Source organism: Pelobates fuscus, chromosome 2 (genome assembly GCF_036172605.1).
Source record: "Pelobates fuscus isolate aPelFus1 chromosome 2, aPelFus1.pri, whole genome shotgun sequence".
Lineage (NCBI taxonomy): Eukaryota > Metazoa > Chordata > Amphibia > Anura > Pelobatidae > Pelobates > Pelobates fuscus.
Genome location: NC_086318.1, coordinates 386,225,801 through 386,253,478, shown reverse-complemented (window position 1 = coordinate 386,253,478; position 27,678 = coordinate 386,225,801). Strand labels below are relative to the sequence as shown.

The 27,678-nt window shown below is 38.6% G+C and overlaps 1 protein-coding gene across 3 annotated transcripts in view; it reads left to right on the top strand.

Annotated features, from left to right (window-relative positions):
• DISP1 (dispatched RND transporter family member 1) overlaps positions 1-27,678 on the top strand; it is a 131,366-nt gene that overhangs the window by 60,530 nt on the left and 43,158 nt on the right. For 2 of the 3 annotated variants that reach the window (XM_063443795.1, XM_063443794.1), the window contains one exon: positions 12,575-13,095. In XM_063443795.1, the coding sequence (XP_063299865.1) occupies positions 12,608-13,095 (488 nt within the window). In that variant the 5' untranslated portion in view covers positions 12,575-12,607. Of the gene's footprint in view, positions 1-4,514; positions 4,604-12,574; positions 13,096-27,678 lie in introns of those variants that run through there. The other variant, XM_063443797.1, reaches the window with a different exon arrangement.

The following is a 27,678-nucleotide window of genomic DNA, read 5'->3' as shown; positions in this document are numbered from 1 at the left end:
TCCCTCAATCACTTTTTTTTTTTTTTTTTTATATAAAGACCTTCTTCCTCCTTATTTTTTCCCTAGCCTCCCTCTGTTTGCTGACCCAGAGCACGCACATGTGCTCTGCGCTGGAAAATTGGTGCAATCATAGATTTCACAATGCCTGTGATTGGCTGATATGACCCTTTTTTGTTTGTTTTGTTTTTTAAACCGTTTTACTGCAAATGGAGAGGGACATAATAACCTATAAAGACTTATAATAACCCTATAAAGATTAAATCTGCCTACTGGCCTACAATGTCATTGAACAGCTTGGTAAGGTGCAGGACAAGAATCAACCACATCTGTTTATAATCAGCAACTGTAAAGCCAGGCCTGGTGCTTTAGATGTTTTAAATTCTTTCATCACAACCTCAGTCTCTTCCATATCTCAACTCAGACTACTGCCTCTGCTACGAACTGGAAGATACAACTCCCCCAAGAGCAAGGCATTCCGGATTTGGAGAAAAGAGCAAAACAGTATCATCCAGCAATCATCCAGTTTTCTATAGTAATTCTGAAAAAATACAGCTTTTTGCGATGCCAGAGGTTAATCCTTTTGTAGGTGTGTGGTGAGAATGAACTGTCCACCCTATCATCTGGGAGATCTTGTGTGCTATCATTGTGTTTGGCTTTTTCACCTTGTCAAAAAAAAGTAGTTGGCACTCCAGTGGTTTGTTGCTTTGACCTCTCGGATCTGCAACCTGTTGCATAAGCTCAGGGTCATTAATCTGCTCCTGTAGACTGTGATTTTAAGCCCTGTTACTAACACTCAACATAGAAAATCAACCTGTGAGAACAGTTGTGATTTCACATGATATGCAAGATAGTGTGACTAACTTTCCATTTCAATAAGACCACAGATGACTGAAAACAAAATTAATTCCTGAGTATTAAGCAAGACCGGCAGCTACCAGTTTCCAAGAGGTTAAGAATTGCTTTTCTTGTTAATAGTTCTTGGTGCAATAACTACTGAAACTGCTATGTTTACAGCTGTAGGGTTAACCCTAGATGGACCTGGCACCCAGACCACTTCATTGAGCTGAAGTGGTCTGGGTGCCTATAGTGGTTCTTTAATTATGGAAGATCATCCACGTGACTGGCACAAAACAGATGGACTAGAGGAACAAGGAGTTGGAAGGCACACATGAGGTGAGCTGGAACACAAGCAATCCACGACCACCAATAAGAACAAAGCCACAGCCCACAGAGAGAACTAACCAGGATAAGGGTATCACCCTATTTTAAAGGGGATTCGGCCGTGCATTGTATAACAAAATAACAAAGGCAGTTCACACTGACATTCTACAAGAGTGTCTACAAGTAGTTATAACAGAGAGAGCATTAGAGATGTGCCTCATTCCAGGGCCCTATTTAGCCTTGTATTGCAGAGAGCCCCAGATGGATTTTCCCCCCAAAGTAAGTGGCTTAATCTTTTAAGAGCAGACATTAGGCTGTTAGAGTAGGACCTGCCAAAGATGGGGTGTATTGATGTTGTGGCAGACTTATGCAATGTATGATCATATAATGTAACTAAACCCCCATTATTTTTGACTAGATTAGGTGTTTTTTAAGTTGAAGTTGAAGTTGTTGTTTAGTGGGTAAGTGAGTGCGCGGGATCTTGTGTATTGTATAAATTGGCTCCCAGCAGCACCCCGTTTATGCATGTTCAGGTGAAGAACTGCCTGTTTAAAAATAATTTTCAACAAATCTATACAATTACTAGGAAAACACATTGTGTAGATGAAATTTCTGAATTCTTTGAGGCATGACAGGTGCATATTTGCAATACCCAATGATTTTACATCCACACAGTCCATAACAAAGGGCAGATAATTAGTTTAATGGCCTAAACATTAGGTACCAAGGATTATGTTGGAAAAAGATATAAGAAGATATTGTGATAAAACTATAAGGGACACATGCAAAAAGACAAAAAGAAAAGGAGGGTTTAGCCTGTCTTTTGGAGAGATCCTCTAGGGATTGGTTCTCACCTTTTTTCTTTGAGTTCTGAGTCCTGATCAATGATGGTAACATATCATTTTCAATCCTTGTTGTTGCCTCAATATGCTAATGCATCATATACATAATCTATTTTTTTATTCGTTTTTGTGTATACTTTGTCATTCAGTTGCAGTGCATTTCCATTACATTTGTGGATTGAGGGAAAAAATCTTCAGAAAGATACAAAAATTGTATATTTTTTTTCTTTTCTCATAAAGACGTCTCTGCATTTTCTGCAAATCCTCTGCAGAATGCAAACAACATACCAAGATATGGCTCGGGCAATATTATTCTCCATGAGACCTGGAGTTCAGGGCGCAATAAAGTAAAGGCGCCATGGCGACTAGGAATTTTGTATTGGCGCCTGGGTGTTCTTCAGGCTGTTCAGCGGTTGCGGAATGGAGCCGTCCAGCTCAGGTAGATTGTAGGCGGCTGCCTGTGAGCAACGGAGGTGTGCAGCAAGGGAGCTGTAACCTGCTTGCTATCCTTGCTCTCTTCCCTCGCGTACCTTGCTGCGATGCCGGGATGTTATGTCACTTTGGCCCCCAGCATCACTTAATAGCCTGTGAGGGAGCAGAGCAAGAAGAGCAGGAAAGATAACAGGATTAGGATTACATTTTTACTGGACCCCAGGGAAAGGGTGCACTCCATCTTTTCCAAAGGTAGGCTGTCCCCCCTCTGATCGCATGGAAAAGGCATTTTTATGCCAGTCCCCATTTTGCCTACATATAGATAATTGGAAGCTACTCAGGTACTCTTTACCCTGGACATATCCCCTACATCTGAGCATTTAACTCTATTCCACTCACCCATCATTTAGGGATGTTTTTTCTTTATTGGTAATTTACTTACCAATTTTTATTATACTTCCTTACGTTTTGCTAATAAAGATACAAACCCCCTGCTCTCCCCCCCCCCCCCCCCCCCCCCCCCGCTTCCCCTTTCCATTTATGTGACATTTATACTAAGAGGTATATTCTTTTGAGAGATAATCTGGACTACACCCACTATATTGGTGAGTGTCTCTCCATTTTTTTCTCTCTCCTCTCTGTTTTAGTTTACCTATTTACATTGGACTGGATTGAGACCTCCCAATTTATGGAGCATAGGATTTCCCTGTTTTGCTCCCTATGTTCTGTCTCCAGACTCCAAACAAATGCCCCTTATTTATGGAACTTTCCAATTTACCACCTGGCACTCTTTGCGGATCCTTCGTGGAAGACCTCCACTTCCACTTATTTGACTTGTTTTGACCATGGAACCGACCATGCATACATTTACATGTTTTTGTTTTTCTGGGCTCTAATACCGTACCGTACATAGTGTACATAAGCCGAGCACAAATGGCAGCACAATTCAACTGAGCCTTTCTGTGTTGGTCATCACTGCTCTGAGACTGTGCCTATTGTGCCAATATTCCACGGCTCTAGCCTACCTCTTACGATGGCCACTTTTATTCAATAGGAGGCTGAGAGCGTCCATGATATTCTTTTGAAATGGATACAATATGTACACATGAACGTGTAAGTGCTGTTTCTCCGTCTATTTAATTTGTGGACACTCTACCGCTTGATATTGTGTAAAGCCTGCGAAAGTCGTAGAGGAATAGAAAATTTAAAAGAAGAAATACATTTGTCAGTTTTGGGTTTATTTTTATATATATATTTTTTCAACATGATAATATTACAGTCTTGGCTAAGCTTTGCTTTATGATTTGAGCCCTTATGAAATGTATATTTTTCCTGAATTATGTTACACTGAATTTATACTGATACTGTAATCCTTGCTGAAGCTTCTAGAACGTCTCGCTAATAGAAAGCAAATGCTTTCTTTTGCTTCACTTTCCCTTGCTATCCCACTAAGGAGCCTGTGATTTATTTAAAGCATGCTGGTATATTTTAATCTCATTATGGAAAGAAATATCTGCCACTGCATGTGTCAGTGTTGAACTTTAAAAGATTTTTTTTTTTTTCCAGACATGTCAACGTGAGATCTGATTTTGGTCTGATCTACAGGATCTCATAGTCTCCACATACAGAGAATTATTTATTAACTGCTCTAGAGCTGCAGATCAAAGGCAGAAATAACAAAAAACAGCGCTATAGATTTTTTTTTCCTCCTTAGAAGCAGGAAGAGGCTAGAAATTACATGTCACCTTCATATCCTGACTTGCTGACCTTGTGCTCACAGAAGCCCCCCCCCTCCCCACTCCAGCTGTTACCACTAAAGCCGTGGCCCCTGGGGTTAAATAAGAAAGGATAATTCTCTCTGCTCTGCTATTGGCCAGCAAATGCAAGTAGTCTCAGCCCCTTCTATGACCAGTTCAGGCAATCAACATGTGCTTGTCATTCATACCATACTCTGCAGCGTTGAAAGAACTTCTCAAACAACCTGTGTCTCTGTTTATTTTGTATATATTTTTTTTATGTTTTATATATTGGTGTTTTTTTTTTTTTTTTTTTTTGTTTTTAACTCCTGGTCTGCTTTCTGTCAGCACTTCTGGAAGCCAAAACCAAACTTTAAAGCACTTTTGGAGGAACACATTGATGCCGTTCAAGCGTTTTTCTTCTCTTTAAAGGTAGTATTCCTCTAGGCTTTAAGCTTTTGTGTGCTTTTCAGCTTTTGGGATAGTAGCTCAGATTCCTGTTTGCAGGGCAATGGCTTTAGGAATGTAACAGCAGCCTATCCTCCTGGCAGGTCACGCTGACTGCCCAGTGATGCTGTGGGCTATAATGAGTTAGATTATTGTAATGACTGTAGCTCTTCAACAGCTGGAGGGCAATGGTTCCACAGCCCTGACTCAGATGTTAATCTGTGTGGAAATGGATGCTGCAGGCTAAGGGCTCTTAGTGAGCCCTTATGCTTTTTGTTCCCAAGTAGAATGCTGGTTGTCATCAGTTATGTCATGCATATTTTAACACTGTTCCTGATCCAAAGAAGAGGCTGAGTTGAATTTAAGAGCCTGAAACATTTTGTTGTGGGTGCCAGATAATTAGCGCTTATGTGCCGAACATGTGATGTATTTCCTTTCTTGGTATTATTTATTTTTTTTCTCTCCTTTTTATCCTTGGCGAAGAAATGTACATTGCTTCGAAATGAACGCTGCTTCTTCATGCCAGTGTGTTATGCTCTTCTAACAAAGGTATATTGATACTTTGTTGCTCTTGTTTTGGTTACGAATTGTTTATAAATACTGTATTGTTAAATAGAAGGTATTTTCTAATGGCTGGCGCAAGATTGTAAAGTGGTCCTTCTAGCATAGCTGCAATAAATTAGTAGTCCTGCAGCATGGATACAATAACGATTAACCGCTCTCATTGGCAACACTGTGTGTGCCAAGGCATAGCTTAACACTTTGTTGCTGCTCTGACATATCGGTCATGAATGGGGTTAAATTGTCGCAGTCCAATGTTCACTGAGAGAGGATGTCGGTTTGTTGGTTCTATAAGTGCAGGTGCGAGAAGTGCTCTTATTTTAGGATATATAATTAAGCCCTTGATGTGCTAATGAAAGGGGGGACTGATGATAATTGGGCAACAGAGTAGCAGTGATCAGATAAGAATTTTAATAATTTCATCACCAAACTGCAGTGGTATTGCAGATACTTCTCCCTTGTTTGGATCATTTGGGTAAGGATATGGTAATCCACTAATAAAAAGCACACCTTGGTAATAATGCTAAAACCGCTATAATTTTTAAATGCAAATGATATCTGTATTAAAGGGAGGGGGCTGGTAAATGTTTGTAGAGTGTTAAGAGTCATGCAGAGCTATTCAGGATCCAGTGTTCATTCATAGGAGTCCGCCAGGAGATGCAGCGAGCCTCTTACTAAACACTTTGTAGACAGAAGTTAGAATTTTTGTTTTAGAAGCGATGTCAGCCTGACTCCTGGGTCTTGTCAAGCCCTTTCTATTTACAAGGTCTTAACTTTTTTACAAAACGAAACTTGAGCCTTAAGCTTTATCTCTGATCCCTCTGCTTGACCCGATATGAGTAAATCGAACAACGTATTTTTTGTCATAACTGTAGAAATGTAACTTTGTAGATATTTTCTAATCCTGGAAACTGTACAGTGTTAAGATTCCTGTACATTCCCTTGCACAGTACAAAACGTTTTATTTGTGAAAGATGAAATATGGGCTTGTTTAATATGAATTCAGCTCAAGGAGAATTGCCCATTTATCATGGTGTCAACCTTTTTGGACTGTACTTGTGAACAAAGTCTGTCTTTAAAGAGTGTGTGTGCGTGCGTATATATTTTAAGAAAATAATAGTCACAATTGCATGTACCACACATTCCACTGAGAATTCCATCTTTGACCAGGCAGTTTAGTGATCTAATACACGTGTATTATTTAAATAGCAGATGAGGGAAGAGAAGTCTGCTCTAAGGTGTATTGAATTCATATAGCCCTTAAACAGTTGTTGTTTATTTCTCTTTATTGCTTGAAGTAAAAAGCCACCATCCTAAAACTACATTAAAATAGATGTTTAAACATGCTATAACTTCAAATGGAGGTTATCATTGTGAGGTTCCTATTAGTGATTGTTTTAAATGTTACTATAGAGGAAATCGTGAAATACAATCTACAGATTATTTTTCTAAACTAGTATCTTGTGTTGCAACAACAAGAGAAAAAGCCTTTACTGATTAGCAGAACGCACACGCTTAAAGTAAAACTCCAGTTTTGTGTTGGCCCTTTTTAATACTTTGTATATTTAAAGTAGTAAACCTATATGCAAAAACAGTCAACTTAAAATGATACTCACATTTAAAGTTCTAGTATTTGCTTTCCCGTACTTTCAGTGAACTCTCTCCAAAGGTGGACGTTGCATGGCCAGTTGGGATTACACTGCTGATCTTTATGCCATAATCTGTTTTACGGGCATATCAAGCGTTGTAGTGTGTGGTGAGGGGTTGTAATTAGTTGTCCGCTCTTTACTGTAAAATTAGATATAAATAAGTCCTCTAAAGCATTTTAGGTTCGAAGAAGAAGCTCTTCAGTTTGTGTTGCATGGGTTTATGAAGGAATAGTGGGCAGAACGTGTGGACTTATGCTACAGTTTACTACGCTAGGTATTTATTTTTAATAAAATGTATTTCATATAATTTGTTTATCTACATAACATATGCATTGAACCCAACACCCTACTACAGCTCAGTCTAGTGGATATGATACAGTCAGTCATTAGGTGCCTTGCCATCCTTTTGTCAGACAGTTTTCCAGTGATCTAATTACAAATTCAAAATAAAGCGTTCTGGTACCTACCCCCCTCTGCAGCCACTCAGAGAATAAAGAATTTAACTTCTGTGCTATCTCTATAATAGTTGTTTTTTAAATGTATTTTTTGAAACCTCCATTCTCTCCACTCCCTTCCCTCGCTGGACTGGAGTGCACTGTGTGCATGTGCTCTGAGCCAGAAAAATGGTCAGATCACAGGCCTTTCCAAAGTGGCCAATAAGGCATTTTACACAGGAATGGTGTCGTCCCTTCTCCCCCACCCCCCTTTCTCCAAAAAGGGTTATAGTAACTCTTTAAAATTTCCCGTTCTCTTAATGTGTTCCTTAAAGATCTCTTTCCAAGATGGAATGTCATGTTTATTTAGCTTTGACACCTCCATTCAGCCCTGCACTTGTTCTCTCCATCTTGTAATGTTCTGTTCATAGGACGGTATTTAGACTGTCATATGAAGTCCTACATGATACCTTTGAAACAATTACACAAAAAGCACAAATAACTTTATTGCATTTAAAGTAACACTGTCAAACCCAGACAATCGGCAATTCCTTGTTGTCCGACCCTATTAAAACACAATTGCAACATTTACTGAGATAAGTGTGAAAAATATAAATAAAATGCAATTACCTCCTCAGCACTTCCATATTGTGGAAGATATTTTAGATGCCGCGTGTTTGAGTGGATAGCAGAGAAAATACTGTGCAAGGGATTAATGTAATGTACATGCCGTGCTGTACAAATAGCACACAAGAAATGCACAACCAATAGCTAGCTGGTACCAGTAACACCGATAGTTACATTTTACAACTGGAATTAAGAATGATGGTGATTTTATTAAACAGTCCTCTGCTATATATTTTACGTTATAATCATGTATAAAATGCAGGCTAAGAGTACAACAATCTCCCAAGCTTTGAGATATCTATAAGTGACATCTTCTTCAACCGAGATAACTACATAGATATTTTCCAGTCCTTGTCCTGAATGGATTCTTAGAGAATCTCGAACCTCTACAAAAAAACATTAGCAACACTTTAAGGAGCACTGTAGTATTTAAAATAATGTTATTAAAAAGGTTCTGTTATACACAAAGTATGTTTTCGGTTGGTTTTTTTTTTTCGTTTTAAAGCAGGACATTTGTGCACAAAGCAGCATTAGCCCTTCATTGAATGGCAGCAATTAATTGTTGATGGCTGAATTTATTGAAATCATCTTGCCCACTGCTGCCTAAAAACTAGATGAATTGACATCTTGCAGGCAGGAGGTTTGATAGAGCACAGTTCTAATGCATGTATTCTCATGCATACTTCAGAATTCAAAAGTGATACAACTAGCAGAGACTTGCAGAGCGAAGCTGGGAGTGCCAAAAAAAAAAAAAATCTAAATTCACAGGGCTTACGCATTCTTTTGTATTTAACTTGAATCATAATATGAATTATCTGTGGGGGTGCTATGTGGTAGTAATGTATGGCATAGTGTTTACTCCAGCTCATGAGTGGAAACTCTCGGTCACAGTTTTCATTGAGTATTCTTGTACTCTCCCTCCCTTGGCTGCCAGCGAAGGAAATTAAAACATTTTGAAGTCCTAGACAAGCTGGCATACTGCCACATGACAATGAAAGGTGTTTTCTTCTGTATAATTTTATATATGTGATATAGTTATAATACCGCTACTTTTGTCATTAACTTTTTCCAACTTGTAAGAGGCCAGAATTATTTTTATTTTTTTTCCCCTGTGAGTGCACTCTGAGACATTTTCTTACAGAAAGGCTATTCATTTCCTAGAATGGAAAAAACCATGCAGAATGTGCCTAGCTTTTCTACAGAAATTAAACACACAGCTACCAAAAGCTACCAAACAATCACGGGTTGCATACTGTACACTTCAGCTTGTAGCATTCTTCCTAAAAGACCTGTTGTATTATTAGAGTATACTGATCATTGTGTGCACAACTTCTATTGAAGTAATAAAGGGTTAAAAAAAAAAAAAAGCTATTTACCATTGTGCTAGTGGATGCTAGCTAACATGCGTAGAAATGCTTTCAAGTATATAGGTAAAATTCTAAGCTTTAAATACATGATCCTTTCCATCACTTGTCAATCAGTACTTGGTATAGACAGTAGACATGAGATAGGGGAGAACCCCACTACAAGCAGTTCTGTCACAGCAACTACAGTGCATGTACTATGTTTACAATTTATTGATCTAGTGGGTGCATCTTTTGTATTCCTAGAGATACACAGGAACAATGTAAGTACATTTTCACAGTCCTGTGGTAGGAAAGAGGCAAGACCTAGGCAAGAAATGGGTACAACATTAGTGTTGGCACCCACAGACATGATGGGTGGTCTGGAGAGGGGGCAAGTATTAGATTAACCTCTCTTGAAGCAATTAAGGTTATGTAGATGATAAATCGTGTATTTACTTATGTAGATTTTGGAAATTCAAGATGCATTCTAAACATCATAAATAATGCAGCATCGTGTAGTGGTTATGGTGCTATTCTCCAGGTTTTGTAAACATTTTGAAATTGTACAGATGATTTTGATAATGATGTTTATGCATTATCCATGCAGATGCAAAGGAATGGGCAGGCTATGGGTGCCCATACGCCCTGTTGTGGGTTTATTTTTTTGGTACTTGTCAACTTGAACGTACGTTTCTCCTATTGTTTCCTCTTCTCTTCTCTTCCTCTTTCAATCTGTTCTTCTTTTCTTCATTTGTGATTTATTTCTCTTTAAATTGTCTTGTGCATTTTTTCTAAACTTGGCAATATTGGCAAAGGATGGAGCTAAAGGCAAAGAAGTGGAACTTTCCTTAAGCTCTACCATTTTGTCAGTTTGGACAAGCGTTGAAAAAATACAGAACACAAAGTAGTCCCTACTTTGTCTTATGTTTTAAATCGAAATACATCAGAAATGAACAGATTCTGAAAGAGAAGAGGAAACAATAGGAGAAATGTAAGTTTGTGGTGACAGACATTGTAAATCATTGTAGGCATCGTATGTTGGTAAAGTTAGTGGAAATGTTGAAGATTTATATTATACTTCTCAACGTAATTATATTCGTCATTTTCTTGACTTTTGACAACAAAGTGTTAAAATGCTCTTCCTAGAGTCTTTGGATCCCTCGGGAACTACTGTTTTGTCCAGCTTAATTTCTCTTTCTTTTGCTATTAAAGCTCACAGGATAACAGGTGGCGCCTGATGTTTGGTGCTGGCTTTGTGGGAGACAGTCAATCTATCACGTTGGCATTTTTTAAGGAATGTGAGATATGTTTGAATGCTTTGAGTGTTTCTCTACTTTGCCTTTAAGTTCACATGTTTTCAAAAATCCTAAAGCCCATGTTATGTAGTTGTACTTGTTCATATCCATTATTTATATTATGCTGTCTAATTTATGTTAAGCATACAACAATGACTTTCAGTTTATGCATTTTAAACTTTAAAAAATAAATACATCAAATTTGAAAAAATCATGGTTTAGCAAAGTTTCAAACGGTTGACCAATTTTCTAGAAACTTGACATTGATCCATGGAGTTTGATACTTTATGAACATAACATATAAAGTGCTTGTCTTTTTGGTATATTTGTTGTACATGTCACGCAAATGGGGCAGTGACACACACTAATACTCTCCCCAAACACACGCCAGTACCCACAACCACTCCGACACTGCACAAATAGAAACTATCCTGCAAAAACACAATGCGTACACCGTGCCAGACCTTCAACATCAGTTTTGTGTGCATGTCAGATATACTAGTACTCCACATCAGTACATCCTGGCCTTTACACACCATGATCTTGTACATTGCATGCATACACGCACACACCATTACACTTTGGCATTTATGCACACATTTATTCTCCACATCAGTACATATTTGTGTTCACACATACAAACTAATCCTACACCTATGCACACATTCTCACCGACCCTCCCTGCCAGCGCACACATTCTCACTGACCCTCCACACCACCTATAAAATCCTTCTAAGCTGGTATTCTCTTGGACTCCCTCACATTGACTCTTCACTGCAGTACATGCATGCATTCACACATAATTATTCTAGATTGAGACACAAGTCATAAACTGAGAATGCTATCGCTTTCTAAAGTCTTATTCGTAAAGTAGTTTTCCTATTGCTTGTATTAGTTTTTTTTATTTAATATTATTGTTTTAAATATGTTGCTAAATAGTTTTTCTGTAAATTTTTTTCCTAGACAAAACCTCTTCCTCATGTTCGTGGTTTTCTAGAACCCCACCTTTCAACCCTATTCATATAATTTTACCAAATAATGGTGTATAGAAGCGCTCTTGTAAAAGTGAAGATTAACAGAAAATGCAATTCCAATTGAATTTTTTTTTTTTTCCATACCCACTTACTAGGATTTTATTTCACCCTTTTACACGAGAATGAGCCTGGCACAACAAATATGTAGTCCTTACAATTGCTTATCACTACCTGTAAAGATAAACAGCTGTGCCCACTGACAAGCCATCTGAAGTTCTGATTCAAGTAGATTTTGTGTTTGGTGATGTTTTGTGTTTAACAGAGTTTGAGCTGCAAACCATAGACAATACTGCATTAAGTGGATACCAGCCTTGTGCAAAAAAAATATTTGAGCTGACTAGTCTCACATTCCATTTAATCCACACCTGAACAAATCGATCTGCCTGGGGTTTGCCTCTTATTCAATGATTAATACTCTATAGGCAAATCCCAGGTGGATTGATTCGTTCGGGTGTGGATTACAAGAAATTTGATTTGGGAAAATCGGCTCCAAATATTGTTTTTGCACAAGTCTAGTGTATGCCCTAGGAGGATCTTGGCAAAATTCCAATCAGGCAGTACTTAGGTGGTGGTGGTGTATATGATTAATAATGTATGTGTGTGTGTGTGTGTGTATGTGTATATATATATATATATATATATATATATATATATTATAAATGCTGAGCATGAGAAACAGTCAACGTTGAGTATAAACCAGTTCTGTGCCCATGGACACAAAGAAAATACTTGAGGACTGGGTTGTGAACCAGTTAGATCAAAAAAGTCTCCTTTACCAATACATTTGTTTACTGCTTTCTTTATTTTATTTAATTTAATAAATTTTTTTACTATTGTAGATTTTAGTACCAGTTTTCACATGTTTGGAAAATGTGATGTTTATGGAACACATCAATTTCTAAGATCACTGAAAATGTTGACATATTTTAGTGTGCAGTGCCTATAAACTGTCAATAATTGCATTACTGCAACTAGTTTCCATTTTTAACTTCTTCTTTCCTTCCATGCAGTAGACCTTTCTATAAGTAGAGGAGGCTGGGAGGATGGCCTTGAACAACAAAACCAGTGAATGTGTGGCTCTTGGCAATGGCGTCATACCATCCAAAGCTCTGTCTCCTAGTCACTCTGCGATCACTGACGGAGACCAGCAACATCAGCCCACAGAGGAGCCGAGGGTTAAAGTCAGCCCCAATGGATGCCTTTCACACAATGGTGTACCCAAAGCATGCTCAAGGTTTTCAGACAACCAAAGAACTCCAATTATTTCCTCTTGCTGCCAACCATGCTCGTATCACCATCCACTGAACAGCCAGCAGGAATGTGTGGCACGGCCTGGTGGCACCATTGTGCCTGTGCCAAGTTCTGGAAGCTTGCAGCCACATACGGATTTCTCTACGAACTCGTCTTGTCCAAACCATCTACATATCTACCATCCTGCCTGCTGTGTGCAACCCTCCCAGTCGTTTTGCCTTCATCAGTGGCGTGATCATTTTCAGCATCAGCAAGTGCCACACCACCTAGTAAACTTAAGGTCAGTAGATGGGTTACTCTTTCATAGCATATGTACTGTATAAATGTGTACTGTGCAAAGGTTTACTGTTTGGCTTTCTTTTTTAATTTAAAAAATGAGTTGAGATTAACACTTGGGTCCAAATATTAGGTTTCCTGTTTAATTTTACATTTGTTGATCTGGCTGTGCTCTTCTTGATTTTTCTCCAAGACTTCACTGTGTGTGCCAACAAATGAACAGAAAGCAAAGTGGGTAATATTAAGGAAACCCTCCAAGCACACATACATTGAGTGCAATATGTAAGTAGGCCACAGCTAGTTATTCTATGTTTTTATTTTATTTATTTTTATTTATATCTTAGAAATCTTAGCCATATATAATTTTTGTTCACAAGTTCATAACTTCTGCCATCCCCTGCATATAAGTAAATTAAAATAAATTGTTTCCCCTTTTTGCTCCAACATTAACCTTGTGAAGCCATCACGTAGAACTATTATCCTTGAATGCTCCATGGTAGTAGTTCAGGGTGGTAGGTCCGTTGTCTATTTTCTAGAGTTTAGTGCTGGAAAAAATAAAATAAAATCATGGCAGCTTTTAGTCCACCGCTACCTTTAAATATGCAACATCAGGAAGCTATGCTTACTTGCCAATGCTATCAAGAAAAGTTTCTGGGAATTGTAGATCCCTGTTTACTTTCTACAGCAAAATGTTATGGGAGCATCAGGATTGGTTGAAACCGAGAACAACATACACAGCTTTTTATAATTATTTCCTCTTTTTTTTATTCACATTTAAAACATTAGTTATATAACATTCACATTCAAACTACTACTAAAAGATAACCTTATCTTGTGTTCTAAACCTTGCATTTGCAATTCTTCAACTTTTCTTTTCTTTTTTTTTTTTTTCTTTTTTTTTTGTTTCCCAGAAAAAATTACCTTAAACCTGGTAGGGACAAACTCCCTTTGTTAATGCCTTTTTCTTTCATGCAGCTTTAGGCAAACATCAGTTCTATAATACCATCACTGCTCTGGGCAAGTAACAATTTGCATTTATTCAAACTTTGCAATGCTTGTGAAGTTCAATATTTGTGTGTCAGCTTTATCACAATAGCAAGTGAGTTGACTGTTTGCTCGATAATGAAAAGATTATGAAAAGAAAACTTGAATAATTTCTCGATAATACGTATCCTTTTTTTTTTTTATGTTAGCTTTGAAATAAAGCAATTCATCTGAGGACGAAAGGTTGCTTGTTTTTAGAAGGAACCCAGGCTAATAATATTTGAGTAGTCTTTAAAACCTTATTTCAAAATATTAGCTGACCTTTTGTCGGCTAATTTTGTCGTTTCAAAACCTGAAAACCTTTATTTTGAAACCTTTATAGACAATACCTTTGTCTTTGACTGTTCTTTTTGCTCCCTTTGTCTTCCTAAGAGTGTGCAAGTAATTTGGCTATTGATTCAAAGTAAAGTGACCTATGCGCTTTAATTCGTCAAGTATGAAGCACAAAACCAGGGGAAAAACCTTGCAAAAATGTCATATACAGCGAACAAAACTGTTACATATGCCTCTTAAACCATTATGAGACATGCTTGTATCACAATGCATCTGCCTTATTAGTTTTATAGAGGAAGAATTTTAAGTCATGAAAGACAAATTGCTAGCAAATGTATACAGTGAATTAATGCTATGCATAGTTTTAGCCTACATCTTTAGGCATTTTTGGTTTTAATGTTCTTTTCTGTTGACCTAGCCATACTTGTGCATCTGCACTTTAGAGTGTGTGTGTCTGTCACGTTTGTGTCACGTTTACTACCTCAGATTGGCTTTTTTTTTTGTTTTTTTTTTTTTTTACTATACTTACTACCCATGGTGCTTCCTGAGCCTTTAGAGCAGGGCTGACCAAGCTCCCCCCAGATGTTGCTGAACTACAACTCCCATGATTCCGTGGCTATGTGTTTCATTGAAAGAATCATGGGAGTTGTAGTTCAGCAACATCTGGGGGGGGGGGGGCGCAGGTTGGAGTGTTGTATGTAAATAATCCCACAGTGCATCATTTGCAACAATTGCATTTTGGTTTCTCACACATGTAGTCCAGTCACTGAGTGGAAAAACAAATTTAAGGTATAATTTAATCTATTCTTGTGCTAGCAAGTTGAAGTCGTTTCCCAGGCAGATCAGGTCAACCAGTAATTTGATGATGGATTAAATGGATATTTTCTTGGTATGTCTGTTTATCCCATGGTTTTGATGGTAACCACCACTCTTTTTAAAATGCCAATTTTAAAAGCTTTAATGCACTGCATAATGGTGTAAACTCTGGAACATCTGTGTCATGCATTGTTAAAGCTACATGTAAACGTGCAATGTTTTTCATTATGAAGCAAACGCATTTCCAGTTATTTATCCACATTACGAAGTATTGTTTCAAATGTATTACCCAAATTGCTTTAACCCGTAATAGACTGTGTGTGTCCATTTAGCACTTGTACTCATTGCATCTTCTGAAGATATCTAACACAACCTGCTACTAGTTACTACTTGTTACTTAAAGTAACTTCCCTGCTAATAGCTAGGGCTGCATAAACAAAGTGATTGGACTCCTAAACAGCAGAGAATTGAACAGTTAGACTGCAGGGACATTAAACTAAAGTTGTTTTGGTGACTATAGTGTCCCTTTAACTGTTTAGAATGTGTTGTTAACTTTAAGGGACATTTCAAAAGCGATGTTGCTACCTGTTCATTTGTTAAGACTAACGGTGCAAGAAAACACACATGGCAGAAAATTATCTGTTTATGAGTTGTTTAATCAGATTGCTCAGGGACCAGGAAATCTGAGGTTTGCCTGTTTTTTTTATTTTTTTTTCTGTATTATAAGGAGCACTCCAAAGTGGCATCAAACGGTTAAAGGGAAACGTAACTAACTTGTTTAAGTGCTTTAGGGGTTAAGAGTATTCACTCTTTAACACCTTTTAACTATGCCAAAAATCACCACTTTTGTAAAGGTGTTAAGTTTAACCCTCCTTTTTGTCATACAGCCACGGTGCTCTTCTTGATTGCTTTGTATCACAGCATAAAGTGGAAAGCAATGCCATGCATGTGCTGGTCTCCCAATGTTTTTGCATGCGGACCATTCTATTGGGCAATAGATCATCATCAGCTGGTGATCTCCCAATGGTTGGAGTTGTGCAATGACAATAGGCCGTCTTGCAGTTAGATTGTAGATTAACTCTTAATTTAACGGTTTTTGCTGGGGAAAAAGGTGCTCAGGAGACTAAACAAAAATACATTTAGAATGCTGGCGTGTCCCTTTAATTTATGAGTCAAACCATTTTTCATCCACTTACCTGGTTTACCTGGTTACCTATGGTCCAGCTCCTCTTCACAGATATAGAAAGTAGAATTTCTCCTGCTCCATCAGTGATATGAATACTGCCAAAGATAGGCAAACTGATACTGCTAATGTGGAATGGAATCTCCCATCTTAGTGATAACTGTGAACAAGGGTCCACTCTGCGTCTGTCTAGCAGACCCAGGTAGCTGTCTAACTGTAAAATCTGGCCAAGTGGGAAACCACTAGAGCACTCCTGACACCAGAACCACTACAATGGGCCACAGTTAATTATCAACAAGTAAGCAAAAACTTGAGAACTTAATATCTTCAGTGCTGGTGGGAAACCACTATAAATGCCAGCGCATAAAGCCCTCAGATGTAAAACAAGAGCACAAAAGGGAAAAACTGGCCTATGTTAATGGTGCTTAGAGCAGGGCTCAACAAATCACAGGTGCCAGATTGCCATGGCGACCAGGAAATTTGTCCTTGCGCCTGAGATTTGAGAGCCTGTTCAGCCCCCGAGGAAACAGACTGCCTGAGAGCAGAGGTAAAATGCCACTGCGTCAATCAATTTCTCCTCAGAGATGCATTGAATCGATGCATCCCTATATGGAACATTAACATAGTTGCTGCACAGTGTGAAGCACTGACCCAGGAAGCACAACTAAGGCTGTCTGTGTGACTGTCACTAGAGGTGTCACCAGGCAGCAATGTAAACACAGCCTTTTGACTGAAAAGTTAGTATTTTTTATTGAAAAGCATGCAGGGACAGGATATAGACTTCATAACAACTACATTACGCTGTAGTGGTTCTGGTGACTATAGTGTCCCTTTAAGAATTGTATTTTTGGCATTGAAAAACCTGGCTCCTGGATTCCAAGCACATTTGTCAAGTCCTGACTTAGAGTACCACTTTAAGAGAATGATTGAGGGATGTATTATGGCTGGTTGATTTTAAACATGTCTTTGTGTTTGGCAGAACTGTTACAAGCCGAAGATGAAAAGAAACAGATCAATAGCTTTTAGTGTACGTGTTTAAAAAAAAATTTGTACAGCAGGAACAATGTTTTGTCCTCATATGAACTTATCAAGGTTGCTTTTTGAAGATACATTTTAATGGTGTTATATTACCTTAAAGATAAAAATCTATGCACTCAGACATATTTAATGTCTTCTTAAATTGATCGGTCATCAACACAAGATAACATAAGAATCAAAATATTATCTATACATTGTGGTAGGACATCAATAAATATATTAAATGTGATACTTGCCTTTGGTTTGACTCTTGCTGGTTTTTCACATCCTGGATATTTATAAACTCGTTATATTCTTGTAATGCTGAGCTAATCGCCCTTTCAACAAGGACCATGTCTGCAATTTGTGACTGTACATTGCAAGATTACATGAACCTTTCAATATATTGAAATTCCAATGCAGTGATAATGAGTGAAACACTAAAACTTAAAGGGACTATAGTCAGCCAGACCACTATCTTAGTGAAGTGGTCTGGTTGCAGTGTTCCATTAGTTTTAACTTGTAATGTAATCGATGGAGCTTTTTTAGGTTTAACTCTACCTCTAAAGGCTGTCTTCCCGAGTAAAACTCTGTCTGATAATTAGATGTTGCAGATTGTAGGCTTGAGTGCAGCCAACATTTTTATTTGGAAGAATACATTTTTATATATATATATATATATATTTTTTTTTTGTCTGAACTGAATTCTGTCCATTTGTTTATTCATTTTTGGACGAAATACAACCATTATTTTGTTTTGGAATCTCATTCGGTGGATGAAATTTTGATCTGTGCCGCAGAGTCTTAGTATATATAATACTCTTAATTGGTATCCTTGTGGAAATTACATATTTCGGGGTACCAAATAAGGGAGCGGTTTAGTAGATAGGTGTTCTTTGGTATCCTTATAGCAATCCCACAACGATTACAGAACTAACTACGAATAAGCTGAAAGACTAAAACTACGAAAAAGCCCTTCCTTTTCATAATTCTAGTCTTTCAGAAACTATTCTTTTGTCAATCTTTATTTTTGCAGTGCATGAGTAACATAAACAAGCTCGTATCGCCACAACAGCATGTACAAGCTAAAACAGTAATACAGTGAATACAGTATTATGGCACGCAAGAATGGCACAATTTTTTTGTTTGTAAATGCAGGTTAGGTACTTATGTCTTAAGTTATAGCCTGTACTAGTTAGGTAAAAGCGAGGTGAAAATAAGACATATTGGTTGATAATAAAGGACTACTACCATGAAAAGTGTGTCTTAGAGCTAGCATACTCTTAGATTAAATTATTTCAGGCTAAACATACATAAAGGCTAAAGGCCGCATATTCTGCAGGTTTTGGCAAGACATATATGTAGGAGGCTTAAAAGTTGTAAACCACTAGGCTTTTGCGGCGCTTCTGCATCAAGCTAGGCATGTTAAGAAATAGACCATTGGACTGAAAAAAGAGAAAAATCATACTTTTCTAGTAAAACAAAAGCATAATATACATTTATGGCATTGCTGGTAACGTTCAGGAGGCAACATGTTTCTGACTGTTTAGAACTACCTGTGAGTAAGTCCCGGTGTGCACGCTGTGGTACTGTCCAGGAGTGTGTTTATGCGTTCATCCTATGCCCACGATCGGGAAGCTGCCAGCAGGTTGGTCTTAGGGGCTGCATCCAATTTTGGCCACTCCGCCGGCCCCAGGCCTTCTCAAGGGCCCTCGTGCACTTTCCACCGCTCCGGTCACTTTCAGCACCGCAAGCGAGGTCCCGGGCGGTTGTGTGATGGAAAAGTCCCGTTCGGGCATGTGGGGTAAGCAGCAGGGTGTTTCCCTTTCGGGCCCTCAGCCCAGGAAGGCAAATGCGAGCCTTGGATTTTATGGGCCGCCTTCTCCGCTTAACTGGTCTCCGTTTCCCGGGCGTCGTGTGTGGTTTTTTCTTCCCGCCAGCCACTCCAGGCGGTTTTTCCGGCAGTGAGTAATGCGGTCGTGTAGGGTGTAGCGGCTTCCTCTGGGTCTGTGCCCCTTTGTTTTGCATTCTCTGCCAGAAGTTTTCGAGGCGGTCGTCCAGGCGCTGCTCGAGTGTCTGCAGTCGGTTCAGTGTGTCTGCAGCTGGTGCAGTAGTCGCCATTTTGAGGCAGATTGCACCCCTCTATGTCTTTGCTTTAAGACGATGTGCTTGTCAGGGATGAAGCTTGGCTGTGGTGATGGTGTCGGGATAACCCCCACCGGCGTGGGGGGGGGAGCAGGGACCCGTATAACGTCAGCTTGTTCCGGTCGGAGAGGCAGTAGGGAGATCGGCCGCTTCTCCCAGGCTCTCACCTAGAGGTAGGCCTCAGTGGCGGTGTGGGCTCAATCTGCCTGTCGGACGCCTGGAAACCCTTGTGCTGTAGCAGAATAGCTTGCAGGTAGGTATCAGAACAAATTTAGCTGTTTGTTTGCTTTCAAAATACTGTTTTTAGGCGTTAATTGTCACTTTTTGTACAGAGCCCACACTGCATGCAGCCTTTCAGTTTGGCAGCCAGGCCCCGTCCCCCCTCAAACTATTCTAAGTAAAACATACTTAATATTAGTAAATAAGGTTGAGGTTAAATACTCCCTTTGCCTCTACCCACAGTGTAGCAAGTAGGGGGGGCATGTCTAGTAAACTACGAGTAACACTGTTTATATATAAAAAGAAGCCAAACCACTACCCATTGGCCCATAAATATGTCCCTCCCAGTTAATTATTTTATTAGGTGCCTCACCCTTTATAGGATTAGTGGGTAGCTGCCCAGTTGCTTGTCTTTTCTTAGGACAGCAAGCAGTGGTGTGGATGGAGGAAGTATATATGGTGAGGCGAGCATGAGGCGATTTAGAAAGTGGCAGGGGGAGTACACTTTCACTTTGATTTTAAAATATTACAATGAGCTGGTAGCTCCCTCCTTGTAATAGATTAAAATGAATGAAAGAACAAGGTGTGTGGGAGAAATTTCATCCAACAATCATATTTGTCTTTGTTTTATTTGTTGTAATTTGTATTCATTAATTTGTCTTTCGGATTAATAGCCAAAATTTGGACGAAAACATGGTTGTCCAAAAACAAATGACCAAGTCTAGCAGCAATTAATTATAGGAGCACAGCATTTCGCTGTGCATGACTAGTTCCAGTCAATCTCTTCTCTAGAAAAGCAATACATTGTTGGATCACCAGAGTTGGAGATAGAGGGTACAGAAGAGGCATTCTGGGCACTGATGATACTAAGATATGTAACAGGGTTGATGTTCCAGGAGGGATAAGCCAAATGGCAAATGATTTAGGTAAACTAGAAAAATGGTCAGAGTTGTGGCAACTGACATTTAATGTGGATAAGTGCAAGATAATGCATCTTGGACGTAAAAACCCAAGGGCAGAGTACAGAATATTTGATAGAGTCCTAACCTCAACATCTGAGGAAAGGGATTTAGGGGTGATCATTTCTGATGACGTAAAGGTAGGCAGACAATGTAATAGAGCAGCAGGAAATGCTAGCAAAATGCTTGGTTGTGTAGGGAGAGGTATTAGCAGTAGAAAGAGGGAAGTGCTCATGCCATTGTACAGAACACTGGTGAGACCTCACTTGGAGTATTGTACCCAGTACTGGAGACCGTATCTTCAGTAGGATATTGATACTTTAGAGAGAGTTCAGAGAAGGGCTACTAAACTGGTTCATGGATTGCAGGATAAAACTTACCAGGAAAGGTTAAAGGATCTTAACATGTATAGCTTGGAGGAAAGACGAGACAGGGGGGATATGATAGAAACATTTAAATACATAAAGGGAATCAACACAGTAAAGGAGGAGACTATATTTAAAAGAAGAAAAACTACCACAACAAGAGGGCATAGTCTTAAATTAGAGGGACCAAGGTTTAAAAATAACATCAGGAAGTATTACTTTACTGAGAGGGTAGTGGATGCATGGAATAGCCTTCCAGCTGAAGTGGTAGAGGTTAACACAGTAAAGGAGTGTAAGCATGCGTGGGATAGGCATAAGGCTATCCTAACTATAAGATAAGGCCAGAGACTAATGAAAGTATTTAGAAAATTGGGCCGAATGGTTCTTATCTGCCGTCACATTCTATGTTTCTATGTTAAAACAAGAAGAGTAATATTTAACTTATGTTAAAAAAAAAAAAAAAAAGAAGAAGAAGAAAATATATGTATTCTGACATATAGGTTCCCTTTACAATCCTAACCATTATCTTGCAGTATAAAATATATTGATGAATAGTCTCTGCTTCTTGTTCAAATATAAATTAATTAATGCAATAAGGGGAACAACTCCTTTATGGTAATCTAACAGCCATCGTTTGTTTTGGTTCTGGTTTTAAATGTTGTGCTTATTTGTGGGGGACCTTATGCTTTCACCTGGATATATTCTTCATTAAACTATACCGCGCATGAGAGTATTTAGTTCATGCCTCCCCTCCACCCTTTTTATTTTTGCGATGAGGTGCCCAATTGCTTAACTGCTATTTTGTGATTCTAAATCTTGCTGAAAGATTGCTTCCTCACAGCTTTGATCTCACTGCAAGGGAAAAGCTGTACACATGGTATGTTTCCCCTGCAGGCAATTGTTGTGACATTAAAATGCTTATCTAGTGTAGATCTAATCATTGTGTGTAAAGCTCATTACATGTTTGCTAAGGCTAAGTAAATACTAGTTACAGGATGGAGACTTGGTTGTCCTTACAAGTGTGGGAATGGTGTTTATGGCCTGATGATATGCTTTACATAAAAGTACAAACTGCTTTTTTTTTTTTCCTTTTTTTTTTTTTTTTTTTAAATGTTCTTCTTAAAATGTATGTATTGTGCTTGATGATTTTAACCGATTTCTCTGTGACAAGGATAAGTAACATTAAGCGCTCTTGATTTTGGCTTCACAATTCCCATGATGATGCTAATGACGTTTATTGCTTCATAAAGCACAATTTATATGGGATTTGCATTTTTTAATCAATTAACTCCATAAGGAAGTCATCAGAATATGAGTGTTTCTTTCATGTGAGAAAATGTGCTAAAACCGGTGTTTAAGGATCATTATAGGGTCAGGAACACAAACCTGTATTCCTGACCCTACAGTGCTAAACCCACTATTTAGGTTGCTTGCCCCCCTATATAAGTATAAAGCTTACCTAATTTCCAGCACCACTCAGGTCCGCCAGCGCTGCCATCAAAATGGCCATCAAAATGGCTAAAATCGGGACGGGCCAAATGCTATTTTGGCCAATCAGGACCTCCTCATAGAGATGCATTGAATCAATGAGGAAAATTCAGCGTCTCCATGCAGAGCGTGGGGACGCTGAACGTTAGGGCTGCTTACTGTGCAGCCCTGAGCCAGGAAGCCCCTCCAGTGGCCACTTGGAGGTGTCCCTAGGGGCAATGTAAACTAAGGCAGTGTTTGCATGAAAATGCCTGAAGGGAGCCATTATACTCACCAGAACAACTACATTAAGCTGTAGTTCTGGTGACTATAGTGTCCCTTTAAGGGAAATAAACTAAGGAAGAGGTCACAGTATGATGATACGTTTGTAGTAATGAGAGAAAATTCCACTCCCATGATATGGGACAAAAGGTAAATACATCCTGGACTGGAATGTTTGTGTAGATGCCACTGTGCTGGCAAGGCCTAACACAAAAGGCATTTTGGTTCTTCTCTAGTTATCGCTGCATTTATATACAGAGCAAAGTCTGGTTGGCTACCACAGATGCCATTTTTAATCTTAAACTACGTTATATATCTTTTTTACTTACTCCAGATTTAACCTCTCGGTAGTCAAAGCGGTATGGAAACTTATACATAGACGCCATTGCACTGAATGTGTTAAATGAGTTCCGAGCCCCTATGGTAACAACGGAACAAATGTGAACAGTATGTAGTTTATCTCAATAGCATAATGTTATTGTTAACAGCATCCGTGATCAATGTGTTTCCAGTAAAAACAGAGTGGCGTCAGCCATGGTTCTGTGTTGGTATTCAGCTCTGTACCAGGAGACTTTCTTCTGTTGATTATTTCTAGTAAACGAAGCCCAGAAAATCCTATTACGCAATTATTATATTTCAAAAGTCAGATTCAGACAGATCCAGGAGGCTAATACATGGAACAGTAATTCTATGGAGGCATTTTTAGTTTTTTGGCTCTAAAAAGTACCACTAGAGTTATCCAGGTCACTTCATCTCAATAAAGTGGCCTGTTTGCTGTGGTCCTGTGTGTTTAATCCTGAAATGGAAAAATAAATCTCTTTTTTTAAATTTATTTAGAAACTGAGCAATTTACTTTGCTGGAGGTTAAACACTCCTCCAGCAAAACTTGGTCACATGACTGCAGCCCCCTGTTAGGAAAGCACTGATTCAATTCATTCAATCGTATGGGGAATTCTGACAAACGTGGCATTCACTGTGAATGGGCAACGTGTCCCCCAGTGATCCTCTATGAGAAAGGAGAGGTGCGTTTAAAAATTAGTTTTACTCACCTTTTTCCTTCTGAACAACTGGGGTACCTAGACATATCTGTGCACCTTTAAAACTGTTTAAAACATTGTTCATGCAAAAAGATGGATGTTAATCTTTAATGATTTTTCTAATGGCATACAGCCTGACCTAAAACACAATTTTATTAAATTATTGATTTGGATCTGAATCAATACTTTTTTTTTTTTTTTTTTTTTTATTCCCTTCTTATGTTGGCAGTAAATACGTTATTCAATAAACCAGTAATTGTGGTGAACTGAAAGAATGCAGAATTTTTCCAATTTGGCTGTTGTAAAATTTGCAGTCCCCCTAGTAATTTATCTGCAATTCTTTGTTTAGTGACTAGACCCAAAACATGTAAAATACTTCCTTGTCTACTACAAAATGCCCATAAGTCCCCAGGACTTAAACATTTCCTCTTCTCCCCTCAGATTTTCGGCTAAATTAGCAGCTGTCCGTCCCTAACTGGCAATAGACTTTAGGTTTTTTTTTCTTTCAAATATGGTCAGATGTCAGCCCATTTTCCCAAGGTCTTAAAAGAACACTTTAGCTGTTGGAATTCAAATGTGTATTCCTAACGCTGTCGTTACTAGTTGCTGTCTAAGTGACATTTAAACCCTGCTATGTAAGCATTTCCGTTTTACAAACTTACAGGAACATGGCACCCAGGCCACTTCATTTAGATAAACCGGGCCAAGTGCCTATAGTGTCATTTTAATGGGATTTCATTGTAGCAGTCTTGCTTGACTGCTTTCCCCAAGTTATACTTTATATTTATTACATATACTGCTAATCAGCATTTTGTGTGCTTAGATTTATTTTCACTTAACGTGTTCTGGGGATCAAATTTGTGGTACATTTGTTTTTCTATTCCCCCCCCCCTCTCCCCTTCCCTTTTTATTACATTCATGGTTTAGGTATGGTTTCGAATATGTAAGCAATACCTACAAAGAAGTTAGGATAATAGCTTGTAGTTAGCCTACAGCAACAGTCATTGGCTCTGCCATAGAATATTATGGAATGCCTGTAACATCTTCAAAAAAGGGGTTTTATGCTTGATGACCTACTATGCTGCTAATATTGTGTTCCTGTATCTGTTCAGACAAGAATCAGGTATATAAATTTCACATTGTGTGGTATGTTGGTTTTTTTTTTTTTTGTTTCTCCCCCTATACAGAGCCATTTTACATATCACCCCAAAATAAGGAATCTGTGAATATGGGGAATGTAAATGCATGCAGGGTTGAAGTGGTTATGATAAAGGATGGGTTATAGGATAAGTGTTTACATCCAATTTCGATTGAGTTTTGTTCTGAGAGGGATTAAACTTTAAGTATACATGCTGTTTAGGGTTAGAGTTGGGTTAAAGTTAGTATTGGGGTACATGAGATGTTTACATTTTAAGAGGATTTAAATTTAGGAATAAAGTAAAGGGTTTATTTTCAGGTTTAGGTGTTGAGTGCTAGAGTTGAATGGTTATTATTATTTATAAAGTGCCAACAAATTCCTTAGTACTCACCCTCCTATGTGTCCTGTTGTCAGATCGATAACCTTAAAGCTGCAGGAGTGGTTATACAGTGTGTATCAGATAAAGCTCCTCCTGCAATGGATTTCCTGTGTGAGAGGTTGTTATTGGTCAGATGGGAAGTGATCCCTTCCACTTCCTGTCCAGCCTCCTACACAGACACTGGAGGAGCAGGGACATCAGAGAGTCTTACACCTTGTATAACTGTTCCTGCAGCTTTGTTATTAAAGCTGAATGGATTACAGAGGGCGCTAGCCAAGTTTCCTGCAAATCTCTCATACCAGCCTATTTTCACTCAAGAAAAGCACATTTATAAGTGCTGAAAATAGGCATCCATAGTGGTCAGGTGAATACTCTACCTAATGGGAAATCTTGCTCTGTGTCCATATGTCAGCCAGACTACTAAAAATTAACCTTAACTTCTCTGGAAATAAAACAACGAAATAAAATGTTAAATCCAGGATTTAAAATGTGTAATCCTATCTATCAACCAGGATTTAAAAGTTAATCACCACTGCAAGACATAACATTTTCCAGGGGTGTATATCTACTATAGCAAAGTTATATATAGCAAAGTTTTCATTCGCCAATAGTGAGTGGAAGTTATGAGCCCTGTTAAAGGGACACTATAGTCACCAGAACAACTACAGCTTAATGTAGATGTTTTGGTGTCTATACTCTGGACATATGCAGTCCCCGAGTGCCCACTGTGCCACTAAGCTTACGGGAAGCGGCTTAGGGGGTACTGGGGACCGGTCAGGGGCCTGGCACACAGAGAAACTTTACGACATGAACAGCCCCGATGTTCTTATTTACAACCTAGAATCTCCATGGGTTTCCCATTTACTAACCAGCTTCAAGTTTACATTACCTTTAAATTTATGATCACCTTTCTGTTATTAATTAATATACAGTAACCACACTCAGCACTGTCTTTATACAGTCAGTCATGTTATATAGCCCCCACTTAAGCAGCTTGACCAGGTTTTTGTTTCAATAGGTTTACTCTGGTATACACTATGTCACGCTGCCATTTGGTTAACAGCCAGACCCCGGCCAATAGGCCGTTAACAGCAGCTCTTATATAACCTGCTGCATTGCCATATTATAATTTCACATGTGCTTAATGCAACCTGTTTATTTCTTTTACCAGTTTCAGTTAGTGTTACCAATAACAGGCGGAATTATCCCACCACAATATGCATACAATCACGCAGATTATGTACACACTCGCTTCATACCAATTTATTATATGAGCTTCGCATGTAACCATCCGGTTAATTGGACCTTATGCTTTATATTATCTCAGGCACTCTAACCTCATTAAAGGCAGCTAGGTTATGTCATGCACTGCTATAAAATTCAATCTATGTACTGAACATAGAGACAACTGTTAATACGCTGCTGCAAACTGCTTTCATTCTGTTTGCTTATATATACACTTATTCTAAAGTTATAACTACAAAAAAAAAGTAAAAATATGCACTGTTTATACTTCGAATGCACTGTTTATACTTCATCCCCTGCATGGGAATACTGTGTATTGTGATGACCTTAATAAAACAGATTTAATACAAATTGCGTTGGAGGAGAAACAGAAACCTGCTTCTGCAGGTGCAAAGGACTGGCAAGGAGACCAGATGGGGAGGCACTTAAATCCAGGATAGAGCAATGTGGATTTTTATGTTAAATTGTGGTTTTCAAGCCTCACTTTAACATCTGTTAAATTAAAATAACAAGTACTCATAATGTAAAAATCATGGGAAATGACCATTCAGTGGTGAGTCAAATCATCCCATGTATTAAACGGAGAGCATTTTGTTTTTTGTGTGTGTAACGGCATTGCAGAGCACTTGGTAAGCAGATGCCCAGTTATGTAATTGGTGGCTGCTTTCATGCACCCTAACCTTGGGAGCACAGTAGCTACAGTAAAGAATTTGCCTTCACCCCCCCCCCCCCCCCCCCCTTCCCCCAGCTGTATCTGTTTCTAGAAACAAATTTCCCATGCCCTCTTCCTTTCACCTTTCCTTAAACACAGATTGGCTGGTGTTCTTTAGCTAGTTATCTTCCAGGCCTTTGAACAGAAGCCTCTTTAACACCTAATTAACAGATGGCACAAAAATAATTAGAAGTGGAACAGAGTTGTTACACAGCAGCTTGTATTGACTGACATACTATACATATGAAGTCTGTAAAAGTAGCAAAGCCAGATTAAAATAACAAGGACTGGCTTATGTAGACCCTC